This window comes from Onychomys torridus, chromosome 3 (genome assembly GCF_903995425.1).
Source record: "Onychomys torridus chromosome 3, mOncTor1.1, whole genome shotgun sequence".
Classification (NCBI taxonomy): Eukaryota; Metazoa; Chordata; class Mammalia; order Rodentia; family Cricetidae; genus Onychomys; species Onychomys torridus.
The window spans coordinates 54,553,376-54,577,290 of record NC_050445.1 but is presented as its reverse complement, the minus strand read 5'-3'; the positions used below and the strand labels follow the sequence as shown (position 1 = coordinate 54,577,290).

Sequence of the window (23,915 nt, the reverse complement as noted above, 5' to 3'; positions counted from 1 at the left end):
CCATACAGGAATTGTTTTAGTTTGAGGATCCACACTCAGTTTTCCAGGTTGTATTAAAGTATGCTAAAGAGGGACTTTTTAATGATTTATTTTCCTATAATGAAAACTAAACATGTGCCAGGGATTTTCCCTAAACAAGATCAAAAGGATTTTATAACAATTGTCTGGATCTGGTAGCTTATTAGCTCAACTGTATTACACAATATGGTTTGGGATGGAAACATAAATGAGAGGAGAGGCAGCAATGGGCTATATTGGCACCACTGTATGTTAGCTTGGTCTTTTGAAACCAAAACACAACATTAATTTAAACCAGTTGTTAGCTACATGATTTTTAAGGGGAAGATAATTCTCAACCCTTTTCTTTGGTGGAAATAATCTATATAATATTAGGTATCATTTCATTCATTAGTGATTTCATAATTTAGTGGGGTAATAGCAAGCACTAATGGGTTTTAGCCTTACCCTAAAATTTTGTGAGACACTTTCTTTTTTAGTGCCTAAAACCATCTCAAGGCAACAGTAAAATATTCTTTGTGACAACAATTAGGAGGAAAAGAGAGAGTGGGATATAAAATGGGTAAGTCAAAGGCAGAAGGAATGGCAAAGTGTCCAAACTTGAGTTCCCTCTCAAGGCTTCTCCATGGGATTCCATGTTTCCATGCAGGCTTTATCCTTGCTACTGTGGGAGGCATGTGAAAAAAATAAACACACATATATAGATCGATCATATAGCAAAGTTGGTCTGGCTCGACCAGTCTTACGAACATAGATGACAAAACTCTGGGAATTCTTTGTGTTTAAAAAACAAGCTGTTTTATAGAATGTTTCAGAACCATTCTTAATAAGCCATTTCCTTCTCACATGAATAGTATATATTTCAGAAACAATAGAATTTTATGTATTTTAAAAATCTCACAGAAAGAGATATTATAGTATGACTTATTAGTATATCAGATACATTTGAGAAATTTCTTCTCTACACTGCAAATTCTAATTAGTTTTAAGACATGCAGTGTTCATCAAAAAGAACAAAAAGCAACATAACCAAATATCACTTGCTTTTGTTAAAAATGGCATTGATTAATTAGATCTTCTAAATAAGGCCTTTCCTTGGAGTGCACTGGCCTGGGATGATCTCAGATATGTATGTTAAAACTGAAGCAGCTGGTACACCTCTTGTCTCCTGTTTCCCTCTTGCATCCACTTCAGCTAGAGTGGTGTGGCTTACTTCTTATTCCCCCATCAGCCTCCACTCTGCCATATCCTAGAAATGACATAGACAAGGGAACAACTGGAAGGAATATATGCTAATGTGATTCAAAGCATAAGTGTATACAACCTGAGAACATGGTGAGAAGCTACAGCTAAACTTGGAATAAAAAATGATCCTCCTGGAGGTGTCAGCCAGTGCATATTCACTGAAAACAGCAAACTTGCTTTTGAGACTCTATGGAATTTTTATTACCCAGGTAACTTACATGGCCCAGACCCAATAAATTTGTCTGATTCTACATCAGAATACCAAAAAGCTGGGAAGAGGCAACCCACAAAACACAACAAACAAACCAAACCAAACAACAAAACAAAATCAAATGACTTTGGAGAAAGTTTAGATGTAAAAGAGTTGATGAAGCCAAACATCAAACAAGTGTAAGCAACTAAGTCCAGAACCAGGACAAAAAGCTAGTCTAAGTTAGATGCTTTCCATGAAGCATTCTGATGAAGACTTTACATGTCTGACTGGATAAAGTGAAGAGAAACTTTTCATTTTTGAAGCAGTAATGAGGCATTTATTGTGTTACTATTAATGTATTGTTTGTTTGTTTTACTGTGTATCCTAGGCTTGTCTTTGTTATCTATCTAGCCTGCTGACCTTAAAGTCATAACCCTCCTGTATTCTGTGTATATTGTGTTGAAGACATAAACCAACAACAACAACAACAAAAAACTTGTTTAAAAAAAAAAGTCTAGCAAGACATGAAAAATTCAATTCAATATGTTTAAATATAATTTGTAATCATGAGATTTTGAAAGAACTATCAGTAGTAGGTATAAAAAACAGAAAAACAGTAAATTGGAAAGGTAGTTAATGAAATTACTAAAAATACAACAGAAAATAAGAAAACATAAAATATGAGCATAGAAGTATTGAAGCAATGAAATACTTCAAAGAAAATTTGATAGGAATTCTAGACAGGAAAAAATGACAGATAATTATTATCTTAGAGCTATAGATAAGAATTACTGATGATTTGGAGAAAAACACACATTCTTAAGTGAAACACATGCTCAGGCTGCCAAAAAGAGATGCTTGTAGGCATAATGTTTTCTCTGGAAGCTTCTGTGGATGGCTTTATCATTTCCAGAGTTCTGAAATTTTATGATGCTAAGCATTCATCTGTATAAATGCTCAAGCCTTTGCTAGGATTGTCAGTGAGGTTTTGCTATACACCCATCCATGTTCTTCAATGCTAGAGCGCCTCTCCTGATTAGCGGGCCTCTGATCACCAGTTTCACTTACTGTGTCTTCACTGAGTATTGGGTCTCTGGATTGATGCTGATTCTCTGATTTTGTTTTTATTCTTTTACATTTGGTTTCTTGTCACTTCATTCTATGCACTGTGACATTTCCTCTTTTTAAAATCAACCTTTACATTTTTAAAAGGTTCATCATTATTTGTTTTCTATACCGTCTCATCCTTCACAGAACATCTCCTGTTTTTAGTGTCCATGGTTCGCTATTTGAAGGTACCAGTAACAACTGTTTTGGATTTATTTTCTGTTCCTGACTGGGTCTCTTTGATTGGCCCACTTGGTTTAGATGTATCTTTATGTTTCTGCCTTTATTTCAAAGAATTTCTTCAAATAACAGTGGACATTGGCTTCCTACTAACATTTAAGGGTGTAAGGTGCCAGAGAGCAAAATGGAGGAGGCTGTGCGCACTGAGAGGGGTAGGGGGAATGTGTTGGTTGTTATTTCTCACAGTAGGGTGTTCTCACAGAACTGTTGCAATGATGAGTTTCCAATGACCCTTCAAATATTATCTTCCCTAAAGGCTTTTTTACTTTCTCTCTCTATGGATAAGTTTATCAGTTTACACAGAAAATAAAACTGTAGTCCTTCCAGGAGTGAGGAACAGAATTGAGCAGCTGTGTAGAAGCAGTCTCAACTGAGAATCTATGCATCCTATGCATCTTGTACGCGTTTCATATTTCTCCAGCTGTAAATATCTTAGACCTTTCAGAAACAGTTGGTGCCCTAAAGCCGTGTTCCTAGTGGAATGTGGTGCCAATGCATTGCCTCTATGCTCCTTCTGCTACAATGCCCCTGTTGGGGCTTTGAAGTCAATTATGACTTAGCATGTGCTAGAACTCAGAGAAGTTTGCTGAAATGTCTTCCCAAGTATTTTTAGCGCTGGAGGTCTTTATATTATTTTGTCCTTTCATCTCATTTTTTATGGAATGTTAAGGAGAAAAATTAATAATCATCTTGACTCTACCATATGGTTCCCATTAAGGAGGAAAACGTTACAAGTTCATCCATGGGATAACACAGAATACCTGCTGAGAAGCCAGTAGATGAAGCAGCATCTTTTAATTTCAATGTTATATTTTAGTAATATGATCTAGTTACAGTGCCTCAATTTTTGTTCCTATTTATGATGATGGGCAGAATCATATGCATAATATAACTTCCAGCAACATATACTACTATAAGTTTTTGGTTTGTGTTGTAAGCACAGTGGCCTACACAATGTTCTCAAAAGTTTCTTCCACTTTATTCCACTTTGGGTGTCTTGGATCATAGAAAGATGATGGCTTGAGCCCTCTAAATAGGCTAGAGTAGCTCTATGATGCAACAGTCATTGTCTGATATCAGTTTGTAAATAATGCTTGACATACTTTGACCAGCAATGTATTTTAAAAATGTGCCTCCCTTCCCTGGTCAATTGCCCTGTATATTACTGAATCTACAAAAACGTTGCTGGATTTTCCTGGCTGACCAGGGGCTGATACATCTTAATCAAGGGCTGTGGCACTAAAGACAGGAGCTGTCAAGTTACAAATGATATTCATGTTGGAAACTGCTCCTCATGTTCATTTGACACCTCATTATTCACATCCACTCTTCAAGTTCATTTACTTGATTTTTTTTACTTGAAGTTCTTTTTTATTTGTTTTATTTTAAGTTCATTTTATAATTTGTTATTCAAACCATGCTGATTTTTAAAGTTTAAAGGGATACTAGTGTTTGTGTCCTCATTCTGGTTAATATATATGCAAAAGTTCATTGCAAGTAGGAATTGAGTGGGTCTTGTGATTTCTTTGATTTCTTATGGTGTCAAAAAGATGGCCAATCCATGAAAAGGAAATATATATATATGAGACTGGGCAGTCTTTTTTTTTTTTTTTTTTTTTTTGGTGTTACTTCTAACCCTGAATTTTACCTTTACTTCTGATTTCCCTTCACAACTTCCAAAGACTGTGAATGTTTTTAAAATATTTCCACTAATGTCTGTGAGAGGAGGGAATACAGAACCTTAAGCTTGGGTCTATTAGGTGGAACTCAGAATCATTTCACTCACGAAACGGTGAAAATTTATATTTACCATAAAAGAATACAAATGATATACTAATTGTGAATTTGTCTACTGTGTAGAAAGGCAATACAACATTAGAGTGTATAAAAGTGATTCAAATGTGTAATGTTTTCTCATATTTTCCTTGCTAAACATAAACTCTATTGTTCATACCTTCCACATACAATTGCTAAAAGTACATTATGGTATATTTAAGTATTTTTAGAGAGAGCTTCCAGCTTCTTATGATTTTTTTTTTTGAGCTGAGTATCGAACCCAGGGCCTTGCGCTTGCTAGGCAAGCACTCTACCACTGAGCTAAATCCCCAACCTTCTTATGAGTCTTAATTGCCATGTCTTTGCTGTTTGATATTGTATTTTATAGAGTGTGTCTTTTGTATTTTAAATGTTTCCATCCAGAACCAAGTCAAACAATATAAGACATTAATGAATTCTAAAATGGAGTGGGAGTGTATCTGTTTTTTTCTTCAATTTTAAGTGACCAAATCCAGTTAACTTGAAATGTTACATAACAAGCTATTACATTCCCTGCCTGCATACTGCTTTTCTTTGGCCGAAACCTCTAAAATGAGTATATCTCTACAATACTATTTTATCTAATTGATGAAAAAATAAACTTTCAAATATTACATACAACACTATGTGAACTATTTGTAGATTGATGTATTGGTGTATGCTATATCTGTGTGTGCTTTCAAAGTCTCTCTTATGTTAGTTGGGCAAATGCTTTCCTCTTTAAAAAAGTACATGGACTGTTTTCTATCCCAAGTTCTGTTTACTTACCCTGAAGGTTGACATGCAGAACAGGTGTGGAGTGGAGAGATCAGCCATTTTCAAAGGGCATGGCAGCAGCTGGGCAGATTGGATTTCTTGCACTTTATACCTTGTGATGTTTGTTGATTTAAACCACTGAGCCATTTTCTCTGACAACGTGCTGTGTTCCATTAATTTCCACCTTAGCCAGTTAATTAAGGGATGCGTTATTTTCCGCTAAACTCAGAATACTTTGTTTATTTTCCTTGAGATAAAATGATAGGAATGTTTTATGTATGAGAAACAAATTTTTAACATGGAAAATAAATGTAATTTTTAAGAGAAATGTGAAGAAAAGGCCATTTTTCTCCTTCCACATACTAAATCCAACACGTCATTCTATATTGTTTCTCCACATTCTCTTTGCCTTTCTGACGTTATCTTCAGGAATTTAGCAATCATCCCAGCTACATCTTAAGGAAGTTTAGGAAGTTTTAATTGTATGTCAGAAGAGACATTGTAACAAGAACTGGCTCATTATCCCTGCAAAGCAGACCATGTAGGGTGACTAGAAAAAGACAAAATCTTTGTTTATTTCCCAAGCTATGGTCAGTTCACTTGGGATAGCCAAATGACAAATGCAAACAATGAGAAGGATAACATAGAAAGAAATAAAAAAATGAAATATCTTACAAACTAAGAAAGGAGATATGACAGAAAGGATGGGACTTGAATTATGCAGGGAAATTGTGCAGCACTAAATAGGAAGAGAGGAGTAGTCTAGCCATGCAGTCTAGGCAGAGGGGTACACATAAGTAGTGCAAAGAGAACTAGTCTGATTTGTTGAGTTTGCAAGGGGACTTCAGGGAGGGGACAATGGAGAAGTTGAATTACTGGAGAAGTGAGATAAGAAATCTGCACCAATTTCAACCAAGAGAAGTAATTTAATTAGATATCACAGGCTATTGTAAAATCAGATCTTGGAGGCAATTTAAAATGACTCCATAATCCTTTACCCTTATTGACCTTTTACTTTATTTTCTAGCAATTTACAGGAAATGAATGTCATAGAAAAAGACTTGGGGATGTTTTTTTGCACAATGTATTGTCTCATTTCTTTTTTAAAAAAAACAATGTCTTGTGTATGCATTTGAAAATATTTGATGCCAGGAGGTTGCGGTGCACATAATTAATCCCAAGACTCAGGGGGCAGAGCCAGGCAGATCTCTGTAAGTTCAAGGCCAGCCTGGTCTACAGCATGAGACCCAGAACAGGCACCAAAACTACACAGAGAAACCCTGTCTCAAAAAACCAACCAAAAAAAAAAAAAAAAAAGAAAAGAAAAAAGAAAAAGAAAGAAAGAAAAGAAAAGAAACCATTAAAATGATATAAAATGAAAATCTTGTACTTTTTAAATAGTTGTTTGTTTAATAAGGTTTCAGCAAACCACAACAGAACAATTTATTGTAAATACATGCACAGTCAAAGCAAGGCTGGAAGCCTCATAAAATTTTTATTTATAATTTTGAAAGTTTGGGTTATGTGATAGAAACATTAGATTCTTGACTAAATGTGTTTTAAATGATGAAAATTAAGTTGTATTGACAAGATTTTTATTATAAAATTTTCAAAAATATACAAAAGCAACCATGGTTAAGCAGATAGATAACAGTAGCCTGTTTTAGCTGCTCTCTTCAGAGACACACAGCTGAGAAGGCACCTGGCAAGCAAGGCCTGTCATTTCACATCTTGTAGAGTTAAACTGGATCTTGTTCAGTTCCACAGGAACTGCTTAAGACAAGATAACACCAAAAGGAGGTCCTTATAGTAAAGTTCCACTTCCAGAAGCACTGAATGGACTTGCAAAAGAAAAGCCTATATCATAAAGGAGATCAGTAAACAGACCACATATGAGTATACTAGGCCTATTTGATTTGTTTACTTTTTATTTTATTCAGATACAAAAGGGATCTTGATAAAGAAGATAAGGGCTTTAACATGAAATAACATCCATTGCTGTAAAAGAAATCATTTTCAACCCTCCATGAATACCACTGGAAAGAGATAAAATATCTTACTTTTTCCCCCATATTTTGTCTTGTCACTTAAATTTTTTCCACTTAAGCAGAGTACCAGTGTAAGATGAGGTGTAAGAATGTCCTGTTTTGACAACATATTGAAAAACATTTGAATACAGATAGTATGAATAACTTTACTATTGACATGTAAGAGCTACTCAGGAAAATATTGTTCTGTTAACCTAATGTTCCTTAATGTTGGAGAGTGGATGTCACCCATTGATTCATTTCATCCTGGTTGAGAATTCTGTTGTGACATTGCTAGCTTAAGATTTCTTAAAAAAGGGTTGCCTTTACTAATTATATTGAAGAGTGAGAAACCCAGCAAGATAAAAGATGATAATGGTTATATCAAATTTCTCATTCAAATGAGAATGGGATAGTCAAAGCTCCTCATCACTAATCACCCTGCCATGTCCTCATTATGCCCAAAGTCAATATTGGTGAGACATGGAACATGCAGCTATGCATTAAAAAAATGGCCTTTACCAACATGGTCCATAGCGAAATTCTTCCTAGCAGAGGCCACAAGTTCTTTCTACCACCCACTCTTCTTATTCAGCATAGAGATGTGAGCAAAAGAGTCTATTGAACTCAGTCTCCTCATATAGCTATCATTTTACATGTTCTTGTGAATTTATTTCAAGGTCCTCATACATAGTGTTTGAAGAGTCAGTTCAATCCAGATTTTAAAATCTTTTGAATCTTGTTCCTGTTTTATTACAAATGCACGAGAACCTTTTGTAAGTTAATGTTACCAGAAATCAAATAAAAGAGATAAAAGAAGTTGCATTGATCATTTCAGAGAAGAATTTCAGTTTGGGCACCTGTGCTCATAAAATAATAGTGTTCTTTGCATTAAAGAGAAAATGGCATATTTACTAAAACTCTTAAAACATAGAGTTAAAGAAACTCTAAGCCATAAAACACTGAAGGAATGCTTGCTAACTTTAATTCTAACTTAACTTAGTCCTGACAACAAAATATGATGGCAACAATATTGGAGATAATTTCTAAGGACGGCTTAAAGAAATTCCACTTGTATTTAATGAAAATATGCTTCTAAAAAGCTCAAATATTTGACCTGCATTCTACTTCAGGATGTTTGTATTTGGCCAACTAAAGAGCTGAAGCCAGTCATTCATTTTCAAGGGGATTTAAGAACAGCATGCAATTACAAGATTGAGAAATAGTTGTGTACATAAAGAAATTTAAGCAAATCACTAAGTATCAGATGAAAATCATTTTAAACATTTTTATTATTTTTTATCAATGTATATTTCTAAGATTTATGAGATGACATGTATGTTTATCATTATAAGTAAAAATATACCGTTTTCAATTACAGATTCCCTGAAGTAAATTCCCATGAAAGATGACCATGCCAATAGGCTTCCTCTATGTGACAGTTTTTGTGCTCCAAGCAAATTAAAAATATATTATTTTGCTATGTAAAGGGATCCATATATTCAGTGTATGAAAGGGCTGCCATAGAATAGAGCACACAGTGCCTTGTATATTACAGTCATACAAAAAATTGCTGAAATAAATTGTATATGAATATTGGCAATATTGCCACCTAACCCCAAAATAATTATATTGTTTCACACTTTTACCATAATTACAGTACTCAAAATCACTGCCATATTTGATGTCCAGTTATCTTCTAGTTAGCCTCCAACTCTACCTAATTTTCCTGCTTTCAATTTTGAGTCATCAGCTCACAACCTAAAGATAATATAGTGAGCATCACCCAGAAAAGGTGTTTGTCCTGTAAGTGTACATTGGGGAATAATTCATCTCCTCACTAAGAGAAAATATTAACAACTAAGTTCACAGCAAAAGAACTATCCTAAAGAGCAAATCATTTCATTATCTGTTTATTACTAGCATATAAGGCCTTATGCTTCATAGCAGTGGTTCTCAATCTTCCTAATGCTGCAACCTTTATTACAATTCCTCATGTTGTGGTAACCACCAACCATAAAATTATTTCGTTGCTACCTCATAACTGTAACTTTGCTACTGTTATGAATCATAATGTGAATATCTGACATGGAGGATGTCAGATATCTGATATGTGACCTCAAAGGAGTCATGGCCAACAGGTTGAGAGCTGCTGCTCTGTAGGTACAACGTCATCCTAAAACAATACTTGCAGAAGGTTTTAATTTTCATGTCTGGACACCACATAACTTTGAAGTAGTTCAGCTGTTTTACTATCTACTCTTTCCATTGAAAAACACTACTTGAAATGGGCTACCCACAAGTTTTGTAGAATTGCATGGAAATTTCCAGTTTGTTACAGAAATATTGGTCAAATTTGGTTTATCAACATTCTGATGTTGTATGGGTAAAGAAATACAAGGGTGTACATATGAAGTATAATGTGGTATGAGTAATATATGTCTCCACCTTAAGTTTTGATATTGTAACATACATGGACATTTTCTTGAAGGTGTAAAATAGAAATTTCAGTATTTAATCTATAAATATGTGCTGATAAATGACACAATACTAAATGAAAATATCATGATTAGTTCTAAGGGCTAAAAGAAAAAATTCTCTGCTATTGTTCATATTTTATCTATTTTTAAAAACCATAGGGGGATGTACTTTGAGGGAAAAATATCCAAAGCTTTACTGTGAAAGAAATGAATGCCAGAAATAGCGCTTTAATAGTGAGATGTGAAGCGTTGCAACTTCACAGCCTGCTAAGGAGCAACAGCTGTACCTAATTTCAACTTGACGTGCTTCAGATCTCATATTCATATAGGTATTTAATGATCCAAGCATAATGGTCCTATATAGAATAATTACTTATATGAAGGAGCAAACTTCATACGCATTCCTTTTTAAATGTTCCTTCAAGAGAAAAACTGCTCTGACTCTGAACAATGAATAGTCTCCCTCACCAATCCAAATGTTTGGGACTAAATGGCTTATCTTTCAGGAGAGAAGAGTCCTTGGGCCATGCTCACTTCTTTCTGACAGACTCTCTCTGCTTCCCTCCTTCCCAGTATAACCAGTACAAGGAAAAAAGGTAGAAGGCCAAGCCAATCATTAAGTCATAGTAGTAGATAGTCGCAAGAAAGATCAGAAACAAAAGGAGATAAGGTATTTTAGAGTCGATGTATCTTGAAAGCAGAGAGTCCCTGCCCTGAGCTTCGACTTCCTGGGTAGGGAAGGTAGCAGAAGCAGGGCTCTTTGATCCTTTATCATCCGAATAGCATCGTGAGTGTCCAAAACGCATCAATTCTTCAATGTCAGACCTTGCCTCCTCCAGATTCTCAAGAGGTTCACTGATTAAAATCGTTGGGCCTTGGGATTTTTCCAAGCTACCTTCTTTGTGTGGGAGAATCGGTCCCCCATATAGTTCTCTTCCACTACCTGATTCCATTAATTCCGAACTTTTGGAAACATCATCAGGTTTAGCCATGGCATGGCCCAGGATCTCACTTTCTGGGTGGCAAGTATGTTCTGATTTGGTCAGAACAGACTGGAGTGTTGAGTTAGTAACTGCTTTCCCTTCAGCAACTCGCCTTCCAGAAGAGGTTACTGAATTTTTAGAGTGGCATCTGTAGACTGGAGGGCTGCCCTGAGAAGTGCTGGAAGTATCCGAATTAAATGCAGAATGAACAGCATCCAAGTCTGTTCTCCGTGGTAATTCTTGAAACAGCTCAGGATCTTTATTTTCCGGGAATATTTTTGTGTCTGTTGGTAACACTCCCAAATGTAAATCCAGTTTTGACGTAGCTTTTTGATTGCCTGTAACGACCTGTGAAGGTTCGTCTATAGATGTTACAATTCCAGTTCCACATTTCTCCTTGTCATATGTCTTCCTACGATTGTATGTAGATGTGGTTGCCTCCTTCTCCATTTCATCTACATGTACATTACAAATAGCTGAATGTGACTCCCTTTTAAAATCATTGTCATGGATTACACCTGCTGTATCTCCATGACAAAGGGTATAATGTGAATCATCCTTCCTCCCTTCATGTGGATCAAACGCTGTTTCTTTTACCTCGATGGGCCTGTCACTTCGTGCTGTCTCTTGAGGTAGCTTAGCAATTATTGCTTTTCCTCTAGCAGACATGCTTTCTGGAGTACTTTCTAATGTTGTCTTAATTATATAAGCTGTAACTGCTTGTGCTTTTTCAGTGATACCATGATCGGCTAGAGAAGACAGTTCATAGCTCTCTGTCTCCTGGCAGGTAAACAATTGTTCTGTAGGAGTAGCTTTCAGACCTCTCATGTTATCTCTTTCTTCCCACACATCTTTACACTCTGCTTGTTCTTTGATCTGCTTAGTTATATTTGTTTCAATTCCTCTTGTTTCTGGCTCACTTTCCAGGACATTCCAATTTTTTTTATGCTGTGCATTCATATTCTGATCTTCAGGATTACTAGAATCTGATTTTCCCCTTTCAGCTTGAAAAAGATAATCATCCATCAGAACACTGCCATTTCTTGGCGATCCAAGATGAGTAGTTCCTGGTTCTAAATTGGAACCTTCTCCAGCTTCTCCCCAGTTCACTTTTGTCTTTGTTGAAGGAGAAGGATCTACTGTTACTGTCCAGGTGATAGGTGTAGTGTCTTTGCTTAGTAGGGTGGTTGTGGTTAAGTCCTCGTTCTTAGCTTTAGTCCCCTCAATGCTTACTTTGGGGTGTCCCATTTGCCTCTCTTGATTCTGGAACATTGATTGAAAATTCTTGCTTTGGTTTTCACTAATGCCTAAGCATGTGTTCTGCTCCTTTCCACCATTGCTCTTGTTATAATTGTCTTTGGAAGATGCATTTGATTCTTCCAGGTTTGTGGATGCCTCTAAATAGAAATCACTTCTTGAATGTCTGTAATCTTTTATTCCAGTTTTCTTGATTCCTGCTTCATTATTCTTATTAAGACCATCTGCTATTAGTAGGTCAGATGATGAACATACTATTTGCAATTTGCCACTCTCATGGGCTGGGTTGGCATTATCATCCAGGACTTCTTTGCTGCAGAGGTTCAATTGCATTAATTCATCAGAGCGAGCATCTCCCAGTGATGGCCCCATTTCTCCCACATATGAAGGAATCTCCTCTGAAGTTTGGTGACCACATTCATTTCCTGGGGAATAGTTTCTGCTATGGTAGAAATCTTTTTTTAAAGAGATTTCTGCTGGTAAACTTGGAGACAAAGGCCTTCTGAACAAGTCAGTATGAATTTCATGATAATCTTGCTTCTTCTCTGACCCCTCAGCTGTATTTGTGAAATTGACTCCATCTGCTGAAAATGTATTCTTTTCATGCTGGGAAGTTATTAGCCGTTGGTTTATCTTATGGAATAAAAACAACAAAATTAAGGACAATATGATCTTTTAAAATATATGAAAAGTGAATTAGATTTTATTAGCTCAAGTAATTATCTGGTAGATTTCCTTGGCTCAGTTCATTTGTGGATTTAACACAAACTCTGAAAGTTGGATGTTTGGGGCAAAATCTTTGTAAGGTATGATTTGGGAATGAGATCAGTGGGAAAAGGCCCAAATTAATCACTCCCCTTCTCAGCTTCCAAATATCACATTGTATTATTCACCCATTCTGCTTGTCAGTGCACTTTTTCCTCACTTAGGATATACACATTGATAGCTCCATGCTAATCAATTAGAGAGCAGCTTCCTGGATGCCCCTTGCCACATTTATATGTGCTGTAGGTGCCCCCATTACAGTTTCTCTTATTAATATGTTTTCTGCAAAGCCTCTGCAAACTATTAATAGCAAAACGTCACTCAAAGAAAAGTGAGGGAGTTAATGTTTCTGCAAATTCTGTTTTAATGACCCTCTGCCAACTGGTACTCAAATGTATTTGAGCTCTTCAGTGATGCCAACTGTCAGGATTTAACAGTGAGATGCCTGTGTTTTTTTTTTTTTCCTCCTCATAACTGACATTTGCATGATCTCAATAATTATATGCAAATCTTACGTTTTCCCCTTCTTCTCACATAAGGCTCATGTTACTTGTCAACTGCACAGCTGTCTTATAAGCCAATGCCTGTGGGTTCCACAGATTTGGTTGTATTTCCATCCATTATGGAGCTTCATTGTTTTATGCAGTCACGTCAGCATGGAGCAAATTAGCATCTAAATTACAGCTCCCTGTTCATTTACTGGGCGTATACTTTCAGTAACTTCTAAACAAACTTTTATATTTGAGGCCGCTCATGGTAATGAGGTGTATTGGTGAAGTATGTGATTTTTCAGGGGCCTTTCATTATATTCTGTGGTTTGAAAAAAAGGAGATGTTAACTTTCAGCGGGTAAGAACTCTCACAATGGGTGACAACTTCGTACTGCCTTAAAGTGGGAGCCCAGTAAATTGCATACTTTAGTGGTGCCGTTGCCATATCGCGGTCTCAGTGGTGTAATATGTGGGCAAAGAGAAGACTTCTAGTTCCTTTTGGCTTCAGCACTGACACTTGAAGAGGCAAATGTCAATTTAATCAAGTGTGATTATGAATCCATGTATCCCCATGCTATGAGCTCCAACCGAATACAGTAACGGATAAATTGCATTATGTGACTCATTTACTTCTCTCATTTTGTGTTAAAAGTATGAACTAAACCATCTCCTCCAAATTTCAAAACAGATTGGATATTTCACCAATTGTGAAATTCGTGCTAACAAATATTATACTAGATTGTACATTACCAAATTTGATTCTTGTTTTAAAATTGTGTAGCACTCAGTAATTTACTATTCTACTGTGATAAGGAACTTTGGGATTCTTGCTCTGACAGAAATAGTAAATCAAAAGACTGCTAAACATAAGAATTATAATTGTAATTATAAAGGCTTGTCAGCTGGATAGGGCCTTAGCCATTTTCTATTCCAGTCCTCTTATTTTACAGACAAGTTTACACTAAGTGTGCACTTGTTACAAAGATTAGAAGTACACATCAGGATAGTGCCCCTTGTTTCTAATTCCCCCAAACTGTTACTCAGAGCCAGTGGCAAAGAGATAGGAAATGAATGTCATTAATTCACCACTGCAAAGCGCAGAAGCAACACACTGAAATCAAAGTGCCTTGTTGCTCTAGCTCAGTGGAGATGCTTTCACATTTGCAAATTATATTAACTGAGGCCATTGGAAGGCAGGAATTGCAGCATCTTTGAAGCATAAATAGATTCATCTTCTCTAATACCGTGGCAACCAGAACACTTACCATCAAGTCTAATTCTTTTTCATTATGTTCGTCATGCTCCCTGTTGGTATCCTCTACATTCTGATGACTGGCTCCCAAGTCATCCTTGTCTTCATGAGAACAAATGATTGTTGGGATGTAAGCATCTGAAAAGTTAATATGATTGGTTTTTAAGTCGAAGATTGTTTTCATTGCAGACTTTAACAAAAATGGATTTTGTTTAATTTTAAATAAATATTACCTGTGAACTTCAAATTCTCAAATTTGTTTTCTTCAGAGGTTAGCAATGATTCTTCTTTACTGCTAAAAGTCAGAAAAACAGACATTTGTTCTGAAATGACATCTTTTAAAGTATCTTTACATAATGGAAAATTGAAGAGTAAGACAAATCAATGTTTATATAACCTTTTGTAATTCTGTATTCCTTCCTGTCTATAATTTTGAATAAAACTTAAAAATCTAAGTTTTTAATGAATTTTTTTAGGATGGCACAGTAATCAATACTGATTCTAGAAAAATTTAAATAATCTATGCAATGACATATTTCTAAATGAGATTTTGTTATGCTTATTAAAACATATCCAGAGTGAGACTATAAGCAAATGTGTACCATTCATTATTTTTTTAACCTTTCAAAATGAGAGCATTTCCCTTTTGGTTTAAATGACAGCAGTTTATGAACTGATCTTCCATTGTTGTAATGAAATTGTTTTCAAGCTTTTCAATAATTATGTTTTTCATTCTTTATCTTTCAATTTTATTAAAAATAAAATGAAACAAGCTCACTAAAACCTGAAAGACAGATAAATTTATGCTCAAACTTTCAAGCATGAATTGCCACTGGCCAGATTTACAATGGAGACTTCAGAGTGCTCACAGGAAAACACATAACTTTACTTTCAAATTATTCAGATTACATTGCTTTTTCTAGTGTATTCTGTGTTCTGACTAGAAATGGTAAGTACTTTTCCCTCCAAATGTCAGTAGGCAGTTATGTCTGTATAATTATATTTGTCTGTGATACTCAATATGAAAAATATAATTAATGAAAATTGCAATTTATGTGTAGCTACTCAAATGTTAATTTGTGTAACTTTAAATCATTTTCATTTTAAAATATTTTATTTATTGCTATTATTATTGGGTGCATCTGATATATATGGGTAGGTTCATGTGTGCAATGGCACAAATGTGGATAACAGAGATCAACATTTTGGAGTTGATTCTTATCTTTCTATGAGTGCTGGGGATTGACCTCAGATCATCAGTCTTGCATACCAAGCACTTTACCCACTGAGTCTTCTCAGCCTTCTAGCCCATATTTCTTCTTCCTGTGTCTGTCTGTCTTTCTGTCTTTCTTTCTGTCTTCCTTCCTTCCTTCCTTCTTTCCTTCCTTCCTTCCTTCCTTCCTTCCTTCCTTCCTCGCTCCCTCCCTCCCTTCATCTATCTCTCCCTCCCTCCCCCCTCTCTCTCTCTCTCTCTTTCTTTCTTTCTTTATTATTTCCTTCCTTCCTTCCTTCCTTCCTTTCCTTTCCTTTCCTTCCTTCATTCCTTTCTTCCCTTCTTTCTTTCTTTTGAGACTGGATATCTCTATGTAGCCCTGACTGTTCTAGAATGCTCTGTGTAGACCAGGCTGACTATGAACTCACAGAGAGCTTGTGTCTGAGAGCTGACCCTGCCTCCCAAGTGCTGGGATTAAAGGTTTCTACCACCATGTTTGCCACACCCAATCTGTTTTTCTCTTACTCACATTTGTCAGTGAGGTTTCTGCAACAACAACATCCAACCAACTAACCAAAAAACAAGCAATAATAATAACAGCAAAACAACAAACATGAAAGCATCAGTTGTTGATAAACTTCTATACTAGAGTCTAGTCTGTTTGTGTTGAAACTTTTGATACAAATTCAGCATGGCTAATTTTACTTCTACAAGTCATGTGAAATTTGTACATTTTTTCATCCTGATAATGTAAGAAGGTGACTTAGTTTTGCATATATTTTTATTATTTAATTTTAGCTTTACTGAAAACAATAGTAGTGAGCTTGGCAAAAAAAAAGTGTTCTATGTACATAAAAATTTTTAGACTATGGAGCTTGAAGTACTGATATCACATTAATCTAAAAGTTGTAGTGTTTAACAAGATCTGTAACTATGCAATGATTTTATTTTGTGAAATCCACCTACAAACCAATACGTTTTACTTCTCTGACTATATACTATCTATCTATTTTAAGAACATGTAAACCTGAAACAGCCACCACCTCTGGCTCTTCTGAGCTATCTACTTCCCTCTTGAGTAAAGTTCTCTGAGCCATGGGGAAAGTGATATAATATAGATATCCTAATAGGACTGAAAACCATGCAATCTCTTGTTCTTTGCACTTTGATCAGTCGTGGGTCTCTGTGTTAATGGTCATCTAATTCCCAAAGAAGCTTCTCTGAGGAGAGTTGACAGACACTGATCTATGGGAACAGCAATAAGTTAACAGTGGTGAGCAACTCCAAAAGAACTGTTTTATGGGCATAGTGAGAAGCTGTTCATGATAACATGAACAATATCTGTGTAAACCCAAGCCAGATAAAATCCCAGCATAACGTAGGAGATGGACATGAAGTCCCACCTCAAGCAGAGGAGTTATTGGCATTTGATAGCTTCTGAGAAAAGAAGAGTCATCTTTCTTTAATGGTACACGTTCTGGTAAGTCAACCACATTCCAGGGAAGGCCCTAAAGCTAAGAGTAGTCAATCAATATAAAACACTGGACACATGATTTATATATATATATATATATATATATATATATATATATATATAGAGAGAGAGAGAGAGAGAGAGAGAGAGAGAGAGAGAGAGAGAGATGAAGAGAGAAAGTAAGTATGAAGTTGTGTGGATAGAGAAATGAGAATAGATCTGGGAGTAAATGGGGAGGAGGTTGGATAGGATCAAAGCACAATATATGATATTCTCAAAGAACTAATAAATATTTTTAAAGACTGTGTAAATTATTAAAATAACATTTAACTATTCTTGTTTCTTATTTGTTCTTAATTTTATTTGTTCTTAATTAGAATTAGGAACTACTAGAATTTTATTTGTAGAGAGAAAATATTTGCCACTAAACAATGTTTTATTTTATTTGCCAAAATACCATCCCTGAATTTTCTAATAAATTTTAATTGCTTCATTAAAAAAAAATGGTTGTTTGAAAAGGACTGCAACTTTGTTTTTAAAAACTCATTCCAGAGACACGTGATTAGGGATGAAACCACCTTAGCATGACTGAGTCTCATCAAAACATGAAATTCAGGAATATAAGGGAAACCTTTATAGTCAAGGATACATGCAAGGTAGAAAACTATATACCCATGGAACATAAATATTATATAGAACAAATATAGAAAAAACTCATAGAAATGAAAAAATTCCTAAAAGTAAAAAATGATAAACTTATATAAATAAATATTAGAGAGGTGACATATACCATGTTCATAGATAGTAATGAAATATTGTGAAGGTATAAATTCTCTCCAAAATTGATGCATAGATTCAGCAAATTGTAGTCAAAATTATACAACCATTTTTCATAGAGTTTGAACATGTGGGTCTACAGAGAGGAGAAGAGGGATGGCTAACTCTACAGCTGTGGGAAATATAGGGCCAACCTGCTTTAGCTAATTTTAAGAGTTCTTACTCAGTATGAACTTCGAAGACAAAGTGTGGCTAAAGCTGCAACTCACTTGAGAAATAGGATTTGAAGTTTAGTGAGAAGAAAGAACTGATATGTCAGAAAATAGGGAGACATGGGATCTTCAGAAATGAATACATGGAAACAGCTACACATAAAGAAAATAATGACACTAGAACATGTGCAAAATCCAGGTGGACTGAATTCTTAACATGTCAAAACCTTGAAAATTCCTAGGAGAAAATATATATGAATATAGACACCACGAAGTATCTTTTAAATGATGAAAAAAGACAACAGACATTAAAAAACAAACAAACAAAAAAAAACCTTAGCTTGGCTCTATTAACATTTAAACATTTTAAGGACTTATTTTTTTTTATTTTGATTCTTTTAATTCTATGTGTATGTTTTGCTACATGTATGTCTGTGAACTGCATTTCCACAATGCCAACTGGAACCAGCAAAGAAGCTGTGGTCCCCTGGAACTGGAGTTACAGGTGATGATGAGCCACCATGTGGTTTCAGGGCACCATATCCAAGTTCTCTGCAAGTGCAGCAAGTGCTCCTAATTATAATTATTAGGCTATCTGCTCAGCCCCACTATTAAATTTTAACCCTTTGTTTATTGAAAATCATTATAAAAGGAGACCTAAGAGGTGGTTTAGTAGTTAAGAGCACTTGTCATTCTTGTAGAGGACCCAGGTTTAATTCCCAACACCCACATTGTTGCTCACAACAACCAAGAACTCTGGTTTCAGGAATCCAACACCATCTTCTGATCTTTAAGGGCACCAGGCATGCATGTGCTGTACAGATACACATGCATGCAAAGTACTCATGCATATAGAATAAAACAGAATAAATTTTTAAAAGTCTTGTAAAGTTTAAAACAAAGATTAATCTTGGGGAGAAGATGCTTGCATTACATAAAATCAGCACAATCAAGAACCAATAATCTATATCTGTATAAAGAGAAAAACACAACTTCAAATGAATAAAATTACAACTTATCTTCGTAGCAAAGGGGAAGGATGCAGAAAACAGAGCACACATATCTATATAAAGGGACAACTAGCATTATTAGGGAGCAGAACTGAAGATCAAACATGGTGGTAGCATTGATCCAACTAACATGATTCTATATGATTACCAAAGAAGACAAGGATATAAAATAGTTGCACCCAATGGAAATCAAGATTTTCAGGATTATAATGACTTCAGGTAAAGGAGTTTATGAGGAAGGAATCAGTACATGTGATGACCAAAAGTCTGTCATTGTTTTGTGTAGAGTTAATACATTATTAAAAATGTCTAAACAGTTCAATCCTCATTTCAGATAATCATGAAATCAAGTGACTTGCTCTTTGCCATATATGATAGGATGTGTGTAGACAGAACACCACTCTTAAAGTAAGTAGTAACACTTTTATGACCAATTACATATAAAGAGTTTAATTAAACAGGTTTACAATTTGAAAGCTCTGTGGGTTGTTTACAGCAGGTCCCACCTACAACAGTACATCATCTGACTATGATGTAAGTAAAGACATCTTTACTAGCTCTCAGATCCCTTTTGTGTTCCTGAGAACTCTTTGATCGGAAGATTTTCTTTCTTTTCCTTTTTTTTTTTTTTTTGGTATTCCTGGTACTGACATGCTGCTTGGTGCAATCTAATGGCAAAGAAGTGTTGTTGAATAAATGCCTAGCCTTCCTTCTACCTTTCCTTTCCCCTTAAATCTCTTGCCAGCACTTTAATAACACTATTTCTTCTTTACACAAAATTTACTCAGAGAAAAACAACATATGTTCTTCTGTATACCTTCTACAGATTAAATTATTACCGCTCCCAAAGTTTAGAAATTCAGGGTCAAATGATTAAATACAAAAGCTTTAAGTTAGGTTTTTAAATTTTAAATTTTGTTTAAAGCTGTTCTTCTGAATTCAGAAGAATAATTTAAAAAAATAACAAGTGGTAAAAGATACACAGCACAAAATGTATGCATCCAAGAGTAATAAGACTGTCAGAGAGTTTGAATTATGTTTAAAGGCAGAACATCAAGGATGAAACTGGAATTAGCTTAAGCTGGATTGTGAAAAGGTTTACTGTATGTTACTGTGTTGCAGGGTATTTGGTCACACTGAGAACCTTGTATTGTTTACTGGAACCTGTTTCTAGCTGTACTGTGGCTCAGCCCGAACACACATCTTTAACCCAAAAGCTTTCTGCTTGAATATTGTAAACAGGATTAAATAAAATCAGCCATTGGTATAGAGGCAGAGCAAGTAACCAGTTGATAGGAAAAGCTATAAACACTGAGAGGAAGTCAGGATAGAGAAGAGGTGTACAGGAATAGAAAGAAGGGAGTGACATCCCATTGGAGGAGTTGTGAGTGTTGAATTGACCACTCCTTAACACTGCCTTAAAGTGCACAAAACTGTCTAAAAGGACCAGTCTTCAAATCCTTCTTTATAACCTCTCATTTTATGCTAAAAAGCAATTACTATGATACCCTTGATTGTTATCTGTGTTTAAAACTTGCAGTCTCATTTACTTCCTTTATGAAAATCTTCCCCGATATTTTTGTTGTTGTTCTTGTTGTTGTTGTTTCTTTAATACAGACCGTCCCTATGTAGCCAAGGAACATAGTCTTGATCCTCTTCCCTCAGCCTCCAAAATAGTTGGATTGCTAGTATAGGCACCACTACAAACAGTTTATAAGTGATCTTTTAAATAATAAATATTATGAACGTTATTAGGAATATCTTTAAGTCCATTTTAAAATGGCATACACCAATATTAGTATTACGTATATAAAGACAAATACGGTAAAAAAAAATTCATGGATTAAATAAAAATTAGGTAAAATTATTTTCCATTATGTTGTTTTGCCAGTAGTTGGCTTAGAGAATTTAGATAGTTAATGTCCACTTGTTATTGGAAAAGGAGAGAAAGAAAAAAGCCTGTGCTTGAAGAAATGCAACATTCACAATGCACTAGACCCCTTACTGTGCTTTCCTGTGGTATCATAATACTATCATTATTTTCTGGACCAGGAATAAAACTGAAAATGGCCGGGTGGTGGTGGCGCACACCTTTAATCCCAGCACTCGGGAGGCAGAGCCAGGTGGATCTCTGTGAGTTCAAGTCCAGCCTGGGCTACCAAGTGAGTTCCAGAAAAGGTGCAAAGCTACACAGATAAACCCTGTCTGGAAAACAAAACAAAACAAAACAAAAAAACAAAACAACAACAACAACAAAAAAAAAACTTAAAATGGAGTACATATTAGTTCAAAGAGATAACTGTGATAAATATCTAATAGTGAACAGACATGTCTAAAGAGGAAAGAAACAAGGCATTTTTTCAGAGGGCGTTTAAGATGGAATGATATATTAAGGCCAGTTTTCTGATGATAACACCAGAGAGCAATGCATAAATTACACTTCTCCACTACTGACAGTCCCTCAAAAAAGTAACACATAGTCTCTAGTCTAGAGGAAAACATTATAATGTTAAAATTGGCTATTTTTTCTTCTCTATCTGCTAAGTCTTCAGACTAACACCCAACATGATGTGCGTTTTATTTTTTTTTTTTTGCCTTATTGTTTTTTGTTTGCCTGTTTTGATTTTTTTCATTTTTGTTGCTTTTAAGACAGACACAGAGAGAGAAAGAGATGGAGAGAGAGAGAAAATACATGAAGCTGGTTAGTTAGGGAAGTAAGCAGGTTCTGGGAGAAGTTTGGGGAAAATAGTATGATAAAAATATAGTATATGTAAAAAAATTTAAATAAAACAATAGAAGCAACTATTAATTTAAAATTGTAATATAGCCAGTTCAAGCAAAACTACAGATCACAGTATTATGAGCTACATAGTTTTATTCACTGTGTATAGTGAAATAATTAACACCAGATTATTTTATACATGATCAAGTAAAACTTTCCAAATATTAGAACTTTGCTAATATCTACCTTCAATCAAGAAAAGCAAGCGTTTTAGATAACACCTATCACAGGAACTAAATTCTTAATTTAAAATACAATCAAAAGTTGTGGATAGTGAACCACTAGCTGGTTGAAAGAATTATATGAACTGCTCAGGCACTGAAGGATCTAAGAACAACCTGTTAGACAATCGAAATTCTTAAGTGAGTCATTTTCCTGGTTTAGAGAAGGTTGAATTACTGTCCTAACCATTCCTAGCCATCCTAAATGCCATTGAATTACTTTCAATAGGCTGAATTTTCTTATTTTTCATCCTTTAAATCATTTTAATTAATTAATTATGTGTGTGTGTGTACATTGCGCCTGCAGAGAGATCGGAGGCAACCTGCATGAGTTAGTTGTGGCTCTCAAGCATTGAACTCCGGTTACCAGGCTTGGTGGCAGACACCTTACCTGATGAGCCATCACTCCTGCTTTGCAACCCCTCAAGACCCTTAAATGAAACTAAGATCATCCTGCTTCATGATCCCAATGAGTTATTTTCTTATTTAGAGAATTGAATTCCTGTATTCTAAAATATATCTTATATCAATATATTTTATATATTAGAACATTATGTTTCATCATGACATTATGTTTCAACTTAAAAACAATGATGCTTTGTCTTTTTGATGGAGAATGGTTTCAACAGCAGACAAAGAAGCAACTGAATGTCACCCTTCCTTGGGCAAATCCTTGGTAGATTTTACTTTATTTTATTCAGAGTTTCTTCATTATTTTCTACCAAGAAAAATTATAAGGCTGAATGTGTTTGGCCATGTCAGTGTGGTGGTTGCTATTTTTTCCTAGCTCCACCCCACAGCAGAAAAGACATGTCACATTTTGTTATTCTGTCATTGAATCGAGCATCACACACTGACGGAAGTGATGTGCACTTTTCAAGGCACTGACTGATGAGGGTCTAGCGCATCATTAAGTAGAATCTTGGAAGTTGAGATATGGACTAAAAAAACATTGTAGGTTGCTTGGGAATGTGATGTAATTACAAGCAGAATTCATGAATTTTAAGTAGAAGAAGACTATAGATAAACCTGGCTTAAGGGACTTCTCTGCTACCACCTGCCAATTATATTTTATGGAGAGAAATGTAAATGTCTTTAGGTGATGGATACTAGAACAACTGAAGAATGTATATCAGCAAGTTATCTGGGAAAAAGGGTGTCTCAAACTTACTGCCCTAAGGTCCTTACTTTATCTAAATTCTTAAAAGACATAATTACCCCCATGCAGCAGTAAGATGTCAAGAAACTCTCGACTGTCCAGCTGAAATCCCTGCTGTCTCCAAAGCCAGACTGTCCATTCTTCAAAATCTATACAAACTGATTGCTAAGAGCTTCCTACCTTCAAATATTCAGAATGTTACTGTGTATTAATCTCTGAATTAAACTTTTACTTTCTTAAAAATTATATCAAATTGTGTTGCATAAAAACTAATTTTAGCAGAGTTGAATGTACCAAGTGTGCCATGTTGGTACACAATTTTCAAAACTTCTATAAATATTCTGTTTTCCCAGGGAAATCTGTAGTGTTCACATTTATCATGTAAGTTATTTAGTTTCTTAAATACAGTGGTTTGGAGACTGAGAAATGGCTCCGTGGG

At 35.2% G+C, this 23,915-nt stretch overlaps 1 protein-coding gene across 2 annotated transcripts in view; it reads right to left on the bottom strand.

Moving 5' to 3' along the window:
- Positions 1-10,411: 10,411 nt before the first annotated feature.
- Positions 10,412-23,915, bottom strand: part of Ppp1r3a (protein phosphatase 1 regulatory subunit 3A) — a 38,535-nt gene continuing 25,031 nt past the window's right edge. Inside the window, exons 2-4 of one of the 2 annotated variants that reach the window (XM_036180466.1) lie at positions 14,862-14,923; positions 14,642-14,766; positions 10,412-12,754 (exon numbers count right to left, since the gene is read on the bottom strand). In XM_036180466.1, coding sequence (XP_036036359.1) covers positions 10,412-12,754; positions 14,642-14,766; positions 14,862-14,923 — 2,530 coding nt within the window. The remainder of the gene's footprint in view (positions 12,755-14,641; positions 14,767-14,861; positions 14,924-23,915) is intronic. The other variant, XM_036180467.1, reaches the window with a different exon arrangement.